A 12582-nucleotide genomic window follows, 5' to 3' on the forward strand; every position below is an offset into this window, starting at 1 on the left:
TTGGACGTACAAAGAAAAAAAGAAGAAAAAAAGGGGTGACCTACTACTATGAGACAAAAAGGGGCTCACATATTTGTTATATATATTTCAACAGTTTACTGATATGCTGATACTAATTCTGTGATACCTGGAGTTGTTTCTAGAAGATCTCAAAGCCATCATCCAACAAAATGACTCCATCCCTCAATTTTTTAACAAAAAACATTCTGATGAATTATGATCATAGACAAGCATAGTCAAATGATTGACCTTCACCCTTACATCAATTTCATTTGATACCTTAACACTCTTGTTCAAAGTAAATCTGCGTCGATTTGCTGGTATAGAGTCTAGACTCGAGATGTCACTGTTTGTGGAAATTTAGAAAAGCGCCTAAATCTGGCCCTTCAAAACATCCCAACGTTTTAACTTGGCATTGACTTCCCAAACATGTTTAAAAGTCATTGATTCATACCCTTGAATTCACATTAGATAATGCTGTGCAGGTCCTCACATCATTCATTAACTTGCAAGGAAAGATCATCAGCTAAATGTCAAGAATTTTTATTTTTTTGGTAAAGGCTAAATGCCAAGAATTGTTAGGCGGAAAATCTAATAATTCTAAATCATGGACGGACTTAAAAAAGATTTGTTAAACGTGTTGTCGAGTTGGATAAGGTCTAATATAAACCATAAACAATCTAATATAAACCATAAACAAGTTTCACTCTCAACCATTAATTCGGTCCATGAGGTTGATTATGGATCATGGCTAAATCCGCATGATATTCACTTTCGGAGTTAGCAAGGTTTTTTGGGGTTCTCTAATTATGGATCATATGTCCCACAAAACAAAAAAGGACTTTGTACCTTACTACGTCAAAGAATGAATTTCTAGCAATTTGGTCCTTCTAGGTCATCTCTCAAAGGAAACGGAGAAGCTGTCCAGTCTGCCTCGAACAATTTTCCAAGTTTGTCCGATTTCTCTAAACCAAGAATCCCTCTTCCAAAATTATATTCCCGTTTTACTTTCTCCTTTTTAATTGGCTTTCTATTCCTTATCTCTTTTTAATTTTTATTTTTTTTGCTAGGTCCTTTCCTCTTTTTCGTACAGAGCCTCTCATCCCATTTGAGACATGGTGATTGTAGTTAATTATCAAAAAAAGTCATAAAATTTATTATACTTTTGCCAACTTAGTTGGTAATTAAGTTTATTTGATCAATTTTGGCAGAAAATTATCAACATAAATACTAGCCATTTAATGTGGCACAACTGGCACTAACATAGATATTTTTTATTATTTATTTATTAGAATTTTTATGATTTTTTTCCTTTCTATTTTTTTTCTTTGGAGTGAGGGCTGCCAGTTCTAGGTGAGGGCCTAGGTCCTCAAACAAGGGCGTCATGGCCCTCACCCCACCAAGGTTGTTGGCTCTCACTCTATTAACGATTCCTTTTAAGTTTCAATCTAATCACCAAGTCAATCTTAGGTTTGCAGCCTCTAGAGTACATAATGATGTACGCACAGAATGATTTGCTCGTAACAAAGTTCTTAGTTTATAACATCTTGGCTGTAAGACGTCAGGGCTGATTCTAGCCAAATTTTCCAATCACCCATGGTAGATAATCTCCAGTCTTCGCATGCCTCTCACCGGTGGAAAATTTAGTATGAGATTTTGAGAATTTTCTAAAATCAAGGTCAGCACAATGAACTTCGTTGCCAATTCACCTTCTTTTTCAACTTTTGACCTTGAATGTTCATCTATCTCATTTGATACAACCAAACGTGTCCAACACGACATCGAAGTCATTTGAGGAGCATTGACGTTGGGCTCTTTGGCTGAGGGGTTGGAAAGCATACTTATTCTCCAAGTAAGCTTTCAGTCGAATTACTCCCAGCTCTAGAAACCGTAATTACCATCTACCCAATTGGAGCAACGTAAGTTTATTCCTCCCCCAAGAAAATGGATCCGAGGCTGTACCAATATGCTCGCTCCGGTGATGTGCACTCCCTGAAGGAGCTTCTCGATACAGACCTGAGCGTACTCCAGGGGCGCACTCCTCAAGGAAACACGGCCCTCCATGTTGCCGCTAGATTCGGACAAAGACCAGTTTTTGCGGAGATTTATAGTCGATGCAAGTCCCTTCTCATGCAACCGAATTCCGAGGGAGACACTCCTCTGCATGTAGCTTCAGGGGCCGGCCGTCTTTCTGTTGTGAAGTTTCTGGTCACAGAGATCACATCCACCTCTCCTCAGCTAGACATTGAAAGTGGCTGCGACTGCAGGTTGGAGATGCTAAGATGGGGAAATAGAAGGAACAACACGGCCCTGCACGAGGCGATCAGAAACGGTCATTCACCAGTGGTTGGGTTGTTAATAAGAGCGGATTCTCACCTTGTACTTTACGAAAATAGTGCGGGAGAATCCCCATTGTACCTGGCTGCTAGAGGGGGCATGGAAGAGATTGTAAATTGGATCCTGACATCATGCCCTTTATCTGCTCACAGTGGATCAGATGGCCAGACGGTTTTGCACGCTGCTGTGAGCGTGAGACATTCTGGTAACTCTCTAATCCTAGACCTGCACGATATCATGCTCCGAAGTATTAACAAAGATGCTAAGTTCTTGTACTAAGTTCAACTATCACGTAATCTGATGTAGCAACAGAATTCTCGTATCTACTGATGGAAAAGTTAGCATATATGCTTCTACAACTTCCATTAGATATTGCTCGGTTCCAATACTTGCTAGTTCTGTGTGCTTTTAAGAACATTTTTTGTTCATGCATCACAGGAATAGTGAAAACCCTCCTAAGAGCAAAGCCGGAGCTGATCAGAGAAGCTGACCACCAAGGCAGGACCCCTCTCTACTATGCAGCTTTTTCTGGATACCACAAGTTGGTCCGACAATTGTTAGAGTTCAATATCTTGAGTGCATATGCATTGGACAGAGATGGTTTTTCGTTGCTTCATGCAGCAGCGAGTAATGGCCATGCCAAGGTTATAAAAGAGATTATTCGGCTATGCCCAGATGCTGGAGAATTAGTAGACTTAAAGGGACAAAACATTCTTCATGTTGCAGTGCTAAGTGGGAGAGCAAATGTGGTCAGATGCATACTGGAAACCATCGAGCTCGAGGGCCTAATAAATCAGCCTGATTACAGTGGCAATACTCCTCTGCATCTAACTATCATGGAAAGGAAAAGTTGGATCGCAGCTTACCTGTTGCAGGATGCAAGAGTTGATCAAACAGCTCAGAACATAAAAGGCGAAACTGCCTTCGAGATAGATGAGCCAACCGAGGAAACATGTGTGATTCCTTCGGTAAGTACACCATTGCCTGGCCGTAATTCAAAGAAATTTATGAGATCTCCAGACCATGATTTGAAATAGAAATTGTCTTCCTTTCACTTGCAGGTCGCAATGGTTAACTGGCGACAACTACGCCTCCCACATCATAGGAATTTCCAAGGTGGATTTCTCCACGGTACACATGAACAAAAAGACGGTGTCTTGGATTCAGAACAAACTTACAAGCAAAATTGTCAGACGTTATTGATGATTGCGACACTCATCGCAACCGTGACGTTTGCAGCGGCTTTCACAATGCCCGGCGGTTATAACAATGGCACTGGCCCAGGCCAAGGACTGGCGCTTCTTCGGTCAAGCAGCCACTTCAAGTGGTTCGTCATCTCCGACACTATCGCGATGACTTGCTCGATACTGGCCGCTTCCCTCATACTCTGGGGCACTACTGTTGGCAAGAGACCCTACGTGCAAATCTACGTGATTGCGGCTGTGTTGACATGCATCGCGCTGCAGTCAACTGCCATATCGTTCTTGGCGGGTGTCCAGGCTGTTTTACCTGACGAAACATATGTCCGCACCATGAGAAACATAGTTGGCAGTGCCTTCCATGTTAACACATGCTTGCTTCTCTTCAGATTGGCACAGACTTTTGCCTTCTCTCAGATCTGCCTCTCCTTGAATTCTTGCCTCAGAAGGCTCAAGTGCATCATCAATTCCCACATAGCAAAGAAATAACATTCTCAATTAATGTGCAAGAAAACATGGCTTGGTTTTTCTTTTATCTTTCTGGGGCCAACAACACTCCAGCATTGTCTACTTGTATGCTTATACTAATTCTATGATACCTGCAGCTATTTCCAAAAGATCTCAGAGCCATCATCCAACAGAATGACTTCATCCCTTAATTTTTTGACATAAAATAGTTTAATTGTGATATCCTGAAATTTGGCCTTATTTCGAAATATATGAAGTAATTATTTCATCGATGCGCATATAATTACTTTACTTTAAACTAATCACTCACGAGTGAACTAATTTATTGGATGAGGCCATAAAGGGTTAAAACATGAAAGACTAGAGAATTTGATCAAAATCAACCGCTCGACTATAAGGATCGACAATGGTCAATACTACACTATTATAAGTCAATTAGCGAACGGATATAAATCGATTTAATGGGAGTACATAGTTGGTTCGCGGGTGATTCCATACGATTACAATATTTGTGTTGAGTGACGATAAACCGATTTTCTATTGATATTATATTCAGGGTACGTAATTGAATTCTTGTGATTACATGACAACCGAGGGTCCTCCGCGATTTGAAGAGGTACAAACGTGGATCGAAAATTATCGACCACGGGTCAACCGTGCGTAAGAACCCCTAAAAACCACCCCATAGATTAGGTTGTATTAAAGTCACGTTCGATCGATTTTTAATCACGAAATTTAATTCGATTTTGGGTATTGAACTTTCGAGGATTTCGAGATTAAATTATTGGACGTCGCCTCATCGTCCATCAAATTATTCAGCGAGTCCAAAATTTTCATAAATGAAAATTATTGGATGAAAAATCAGAGACCGAAAAAAAAAAAAAAAAAAAAAGAAAAAAAATAATAAAAATAATTATTATTATTTTCTCTCTTTCTCTTTCCCTCTTCTCCCTCACGTTTCCCCCTCCTTCTACCGAAATTTCCCTCCCTTTTCTTCTCTCTTTCTTCTCCCTCTCTCCCCACTTTTCCCTCCCCCTCACGTCCCCTTCAAAACTTCCTCTTCATTTTTTTTTTATTGTTTCTTTCTCTCCCCTCCCCCTTCCTCCTCACGCCAACCCCCTCCCTTCTTCTTTCTTTCCTTCTTTCTTCTCTTTTTCTCTTCTCCCCTCACTCTTTCACCCCCTTTTTCTCTCACGCAACTTCCCCACCTCCTCTCACCTCTCTGCCGATCCTCCCTCCTCCTCCTTTGCTTCCATTTTTGCTTCAAGCCTCTTCATTTTCTTCACCATCTTCTTCTTCTTGTATTTATTTTTTTTTCACCAACACCACCACCCGCATCACCATCTCCACCGTTGACCTCCTGAGTCGCTGTTGAGCCACCCATCCGTCGAGCCACACACGTCACCGTTCGCCTGTCCTCACCGTCGCACGCTGCCCGTCTGCCCAAGCCGAGTCCCCTTGGCCGTGAGCTCAACTTCGCCGAGCCACCGCCATTCGAGCCGCGAGCATCATGTTCTTGACACCGTCACGCTGCTGTGGCCGCACGCTTGCTGTCACCACTTCCTAATCGTGGATTAGGGTGTTAATTACATATAGAAGTGGTTAGTTTAATAGTAATGACGGTTAGTATTTGTTAATTTTAGTTTAGCCTTAATTGCGATTAAGGATCGTTTAAATAAATTTAAGTGCAATTTGTTTAAATAATTATGATTATATTAATTAATGTGTTTAGTTTAATTAATTGATTTATTTAATTAATCGTAATTTATTTATTTAATCATTATATATTTAATTAATAGTAATTATTTTAGTTAATTCGATCAATTTTTAATTAATTATAGTTATGCTAATTAATTGCATTTAGTTTAATTAATCGTAATTATCCTAATTAATTGTGATTAGCTTATTTAATCTCGATTAGCGTAATTAATAACGGATTAGCCGTTAAGTAAGATTTTATGCTTGTTTTACTGGATGAATTTACACTTAATTCTGATCATTTGAGCATGTAATGCCATGATGTTTGATTACCCATATCATGTATTTTAAGTGCTATTTTTCAAAGATGGTTTATTAATAGCAAACTTTGAGGTGTCGTGTTTGGACGCTGTATTTTATGTGATAAAAAGGGGCAATGATGTTTTAAAATGAAAGTGTGCAAAGTTTGATGGGTTGATTTTAAATACATGACCACGTTCGATTATTTTACCATAATTTTAAATGTAAAGATTTTCTGAGATTTGTTATTTAAGCACGAACTCTTTTATACTGGGCTAATTGACGGAAGATAAAAATTGGCTTGAGTGATGGCATGCTTGTGTGGTCATTTAATTGAACCTGTCATCCAACGGGAGTTTGAGGACGATGCCCAAAGTTTATCGGATGCCGGATGCTGAGTGCGGTTGAAGCAAGATTGATGCTCCTTTATGGAATACCATCTATGCGGGGGTTCTAGATGATGTCATGCCCAATGGGACCGGATGGGACGATGCCCGGTCATGCCTGAAGACCGCCAACTCGTGTGTTGGCCGTGGCCCGAGGGGTCGTAATAATCGGAACACGTGTGAATAATTGTGATGCATTGCGCTTGATTATGGGGTGAAGTTGTTAGGCATGGTATGGGACGTGCCAAAACGAGTTTTGCCTTATAATCGGGACTCATATGGATGCTTGGTGCATAAGAGTTATGTGTTTTGATTATTGATTTTGCTTATTGTATTTATAATGGCATATGTAATGTACTAATATGCAGGGGTGTGCCAAGGCAAGGTAAGATTGTACACCGTTACATGTTTAGGCTACATTCGAGAGGAATTTGCGTCGTAATCGAGGTTTAGGAAGTTGACTCGCTAAGATTTTATCTCACCCCGTTGTTGTTAACCATTTTCAGGGCCATGGCGTGGAGATCTACTAAGTGCAGATGTGGTGGGCGCGAGATGCGACACTTTTTAGCTAGCCTTGTTGTTAGTGAAGCTAGAGTTAACCCTAACCTTTCTAACCCATTTTTGCTAATAGATCGTGTAGGAGTTGTATTTTATTGTAGCCATGTAAATGTTAAACTCCTTGGGTTAACAAGTGGATAAATAAAGGTGCGACTTTTGGAAATCATTTGTTGTGTTTTACTATCCCTATTTTGTTGATTGATTGGGTGTTTATTTAAGTCGCTTCCACATGCGTTTAATTAAAAAATAAAATGAATGGGTCCGCGACGCATCCTGGGAGGTCACATTTTTAATATCGTCAAGGGATGTTCGTGCACTCGGGATTCGGGCGTGACACTAATGAACTATGATCAAAGCACTAACACAGTCAAATGAGTGACCTTGAGTCTTATATCAATTTCACTTGATACCTTAACACTTCTATTCAAAGTAAACTGGGCTGATTTGCTTGTCTAGAGTCTAGACTCAGGATGTCATTGCCACTTTTTTTTTTATTTTATTTAGTTGAAATGTCATTGCCATTGGAAAGTTAGAATAATACTGAGATTTGGCTCTCCAAACCATTACTCCTACCTGTGAAACTTGGCAATGACTTCCCAAATGCTATTCAAAATTATGGGGGCATAAATTGGGTTCACATTAGATACTACAGTTAGGGGTGTCAAGACCCAAACCGAAAATCGAACCGAACTGCGAATCAAACCGAACCGAACCAAAATATTTGATTTTTTCGGTTAAGTTCGGTTTTCGGTTCGGTTTTCATCAAAACTCGAAAAAAATTATCGGTTCGGTTTTATCGATTAACCGAACCAAAAACCGATAAAATCAAATCTAATTCAGTTCTCTCCCGACTCCCGTCTCTAGTCCTCTCGTGTCTCTTGGTTTTTATCGGTTTCCATCTAAGTTCTCTCAACGGCGACTGCGACAGCGACGGCAACGATGATGACGATGGCGACTGCAACGGCAACAGTGGTAGGGACGACGACTATAACGGCGACAACGACCGATTGAGGGACAGAGCCCCTTTCTTCTACAAGTCTCTCCTTCATCACTTTACACGCTGTTTGGCTAAGACCAAACAAAAACCACAGTTCGAAGCAAATTTCTCGGTGTTTCCCGGAGGCATTTTGACTTGATGGCATTGACATTTGTCCAACTCAAGTATTGCGTTTTCTCACGCTCGACACGCATGTGCGATTTGTTGTCATTTCTTTTTGCATTAAGATGGGAAAAAAGTGAAAGATGGATTGATGCTGGTTGAAATTAGAACTTGGGTCTTTGGTGTTGTGACCATGAAACGTCACCCAAGGGAAGGAAATTGATCACCACATGCTGCACACTAGGGGTGTGCATGGTCGGGGTGGGCGGTTCCTGACCTAGAAGTGGGAACTGCCCACTAAGGACCGGTTCCGAAAAATTGGAACTGGGATCCACCCGTTTGTTGCATGGATCCACCCTGGAACCGGACCACCGGTCCGGTCCGGTTGGATCCATGGAACCAATCTTGATGCGAAACAATTTTGGTTTTCAACATAGAACGACTACGTGACATCAACGCAAGCCAAAAAAAAAAACCAAATTTAAGTACGTAGAACAAAAATTCATTTGTTGCAACTATAAATGCAACCAATGAAGGAATGGATGTACGTAAGTTGATATAGAGGCAGAGAGAGTAGTAAGTGTTCAGGAAAAATGGGTCTCTCTTAAGGCTATGAACTGGACATATCTCTCATCAGGTTCAGCAAAATATCACAAGTTGCACAAACAAATCAAAGGAGGTGAAATGAGGCACCATCCAAACACAAGAAAACAAAGGAACTGCAACTAAGCAAGACTTTATTGAATACATCACCTTCATCATTATATTAATAAATAAACTAAACAATCAAAAAGCATAAGAATTCCCCAATATTCAGCTTTGTATTCATCCTGCAGCAGAAACAATTGCCACAAAACAATTGCTTTGTATTCAATTTTAGTAATTTTTTTTTATATTAAAAGGGAACCGGTCTAATCCGGATGGGTGGGTGGGCGGATACGCCCATGGAACTGGGAACCGGACTGGTTCCCTCAAGAACAGCCGATTCCGGGTGATTCCGGTCTGGTTCCAGGCAGTCCGGGCGGTTCTCGGGTATTTTGCACACCCTACTACACACCAAGTGCTTGATGAAATTCCCGAGAAGGGTCTTGTTGTTCTTTGTGGTGGAGAGCTTCCTTACTCGTTTGGTTTGGTCCCCTATCTTCTTAGCAGGAGTTCAACGATGGGTCTTGTGGTTTCTGCACTGAGATGATTCTTTTTATCTTCATAGTTGGTTGAAATGATAACCCAAGTGAAGCTATTTATCCCACATGCTCTTTTCACTTTTCCCTCGTTGAACTTTTTTGGGTGTTCCCCTTTTGAACACCTTTTGCTTTCTTATGCTCTGATATCGTGCTCTGGAAAGATGTCGATTGACGTGCCTTTTTCCTCTTCTATGATTATGATGGAGAAGAAAAGCATGAAGGTCTTCTCTCTTCAAATTAAAAATCGAGGTTTCTATGTTGAGCTGGACTCTGATTGAATCTAAGAAAAAGTTGGTGCTGTGAAATGTTGAGGCAAGTTCTCAATATATAATGTGTGCCTAAGCATGATGATCGAAATGATGGGACTTGGCCCTATGAGTTTCTTCTCCAAACTGGGTCCTATAATTCAGTTCTGTGAGTGATCGGAGTATGGAGTGCATAAATAGATTGAAGAAGGCCAGTCTTTGTTTGGTTTCTTTCGTGGTGAATATGAACTGATGTGGGTTATATTTTTTGTAGTGGACCTTCCATCCTTCTATTCTGAAGACTAAAAAAATCTACACCGTTCTTGTCTGGTGCAAGGTCTTAGCTTTTCTTGTTGTAAGTGTTGTTTTCATTTAAATCGTCTCATTTACAACAGCATGCGCATTTTTTGGATTGAAAGAGTGATTGGGACATCAAGTAGGAAAGATCAAGCTGTTAGTTCTTGTTAATCCGGGATTCTTCCTTCTTTTTTTCTCTTCTTCTCTGGTGAACAGAATCCTTGTTTAAGAGCTTTGTCAACACCGATTTTTGTTGTACAATGGGGATGCTACACAACATCTTTTTGAAGTCTCAGCAGGTCTTGATTCTCTTGTCCTTGGAGAAGGATAATTTCCAGGACTAAATGGGTATACTTGCTTAGTGAAATGTGATGTGAGGCATAAAGACTATAGTAGAACATTCAGATGAGAAGATAACTTGTTAGCATACTTTATCACAATTTCATATGCTTATAGCTGTATTTACGAATCACTAGTGTCAAAAAAACACTTAAAATCGCTACACTGCATGTAGGACCAAATATTCCTTCTGGGAACAAATTAAGATTAGAAAAGCAAAAAACAGGGCAGTTTTTTATCCAGACTAGTTGCCCATGAAACCCATAAAGTCAAAAGTGAAGCTTTCGCTTCCTTTTGAAACCCAACTAGATTGGAAGCAATGCAAAACTTGAGCCATTTCCAGGCTCAACTGGGACAAGCCCACAAAAGAAACCACGTCTTGGGACGCCATTTTCCTTCCAAAGAATTCTCACGCAACGTTTTGAGCTCCCGTCTTCGTCGTCGCTTCTTCTCCTCCCTGGTTTCTTCTTGCTTGACTTCTCTTCGAAGAGAAGTCATCTCGCTTCTCATGATGTGATAATTTCAGGAGAGTGAAAGGGCTGTAACAAGGAAAGAAGGAAGAGATCTAACTCAAAGACATAGATGTTCGTTTCTTGAATATAGCGCAATAACTAGAGAGAACGTCAATCAATGCTTCAAGGAGCTTATATAGAAGGTAAGCCGTCCCAAAAAAAAAAAAAAAAAAACCGAAAACCAAAAGTTGAAAACCGAAAAACCAAACCGAACCGAACCGAAAGTTCGGTTTGATTCGTTATCGGTTCAGGACTTATTCGGTTTGGTTCGGAAATTTTCTCTAACAGTTCGATTCGGTTCGATTTTTCAAAAAAACCGAACTGTTTACACCCCTAATTGCAGTGCAGCTCAAGGAAAACTCAATAGCTAATTACCGAGTTTTTTTGGTAAAGTAACTGCGGGTCCAACTTGGATATTACCATATTGTCAATATCATTTTCCTAGAATCCCTCTTAATGAAAATATCGCCATTTAATCGAATTTTTTATGGAATTTTTTGAGGTTGAAGTCCTCCTTGAAGTTGCTTCCCACGTAAAAGAGATAAAGCCATATGGTGCAATTCTTTCCTGAACCGGTTAGACCATAAGCAAGGGCATTAAAGTATTAGACACCGAAAGGTTCGGACCGGGCCTACCATATGGTATCGGAATTCTAACACCAATCTAGGGTAGACCTGATGATTATGAGAATGGAAGGCCTAGAGAAACCTAGACCCCGTGCCTAAAGCACGAATTGGAAGGTTGAAAGCAAGCAAAATCTAGTAGTTCTAAATCAGGGTAAGGTTGGATCTACAACGCATTTTTAGCGGGCAAATGACTAGCTGCTGCCATCTAGACATGTGGACTCTCTTAAATCTCTCTCAATCGCTGTCATGTTATGCATTCAATGCATATCGTTGGATTAAAAAAAAAAAAAAAAATTGACTTTTTGGTGATAATATAAGCTACTAGATCCACATTGCATAGAAATTGATCAAACAAGTTAAATTGGTCTATTTGAGCCACTCCACCCGACCAACTCATTTAACAAGTCTTCATGTCACTAACTCTTGTAATGTAGGGACAAAATAGGAATAATCTCAAAGCTTAAGACATACTAGTAGGTTATCTAGAAATTTGTACTAGATGGTTGGATCTCTTTCTGACTCTATGTTCATTCATCTCCTTTTGCAAAGAATTACTCGTCGTTTTAGGTCAATTAACAAGCTACTCGGGTCAAGTAGGTACAAGAAACTACTCCAACTCCCTTCTCCACTCATAACACTGTTCCTCACTGTCTACTCTCAAAACGTTAATCACATCAAATATCACATCATCGATTGTCTCTGGATTTTAACACAACACAAAAGTGTTTTGATAGTAAAAAATCAAGGAATACTACGAATCCTGGTCACACGATTTAGAACCTAGGTAAAGAAGTACCTTGATACACAGGGTTGTAAAATAGAACAAATATCTCCCATGTTTTTCAATTTTCGTGTACTGCCATTGGAAATCATCAAAATTTCCGCAAGCAATTGGAGCCAATGAAATATATGAAGGGTCCTTGTTCTAGTAGTCTCGGTCTTCTTTTTTCTTCTATCTTCACTTGGTGAATTTGACAATAGTGATTACGACCCCCAACCTGAAGTGGCCAAGTTTTGGTACCGAGCATCATTTTAATATAACTCCAGTGTCTAACCTTCACTGTAATGCATTCATCGCATGATTATATAACAAAGAACCCTTTTGTTGAAATTTGTGAGATATGATGGACTCCCCCTAAAGCATGGAAATATGTGATTGGAGAGGTAAATGAGGCCTATAAGATCTGAATTCAGGACGTCTTAAGTTTAATATCATATGAGATTTGATTAAACCATTGTTAACTATTCTAAAAGTTTAAATTATTAGATGAATACGTTATTTATTATAACCTAGCTCGGCCACTTTGGGTCGGGAGTTGTAATTGCTATTGTCA

At 39.9% G+C, this 12582-nt stretch overlaps 1 protein-coding gene across 1 annotated transcript; it reads left to right on the top strand.

Moving 5' to 3' along the window:
- The first annotated feature begins 1944 nt into the window (after nucleotides 1-1944).
- Nucleotides 1945-4025, top strand: LOC104451470 (protein ACCELERATED CELL DEATH 6). The gene is made up of 3 exons (XM_010066118.2): nucleotides 1945-2542; nucleotides 2776-3305; nucleotides 3399-4025. The coding sequence occupies exons 1-3, from the start codon at nucleotides 1945-1947 to the stop codon at nucleotides 4023-4025; spliced, it is 1755 nt and encodes a 584-aa protein (XP_010064420.2).
- Nucleotides 4026-12582: the final 8557 nt, after the last annotated feature.

This window comes from Eucalyptus grandis, chromosome 6, assembly GCF_016545825.1.
Source record: "Eucalyptus grandis isolate ANBG69807.140 chromosome 6, ASM1654582v1, whole genome shotgun sequence".
Taxonomy (NCBI): domain Eukaryota; kingdom Viridiplantae; phylum Streptophyta; class Magnoliopsida; order Myrtales; family Myrtaceae; genus Eucalyptus; species Eucalyptus grandis.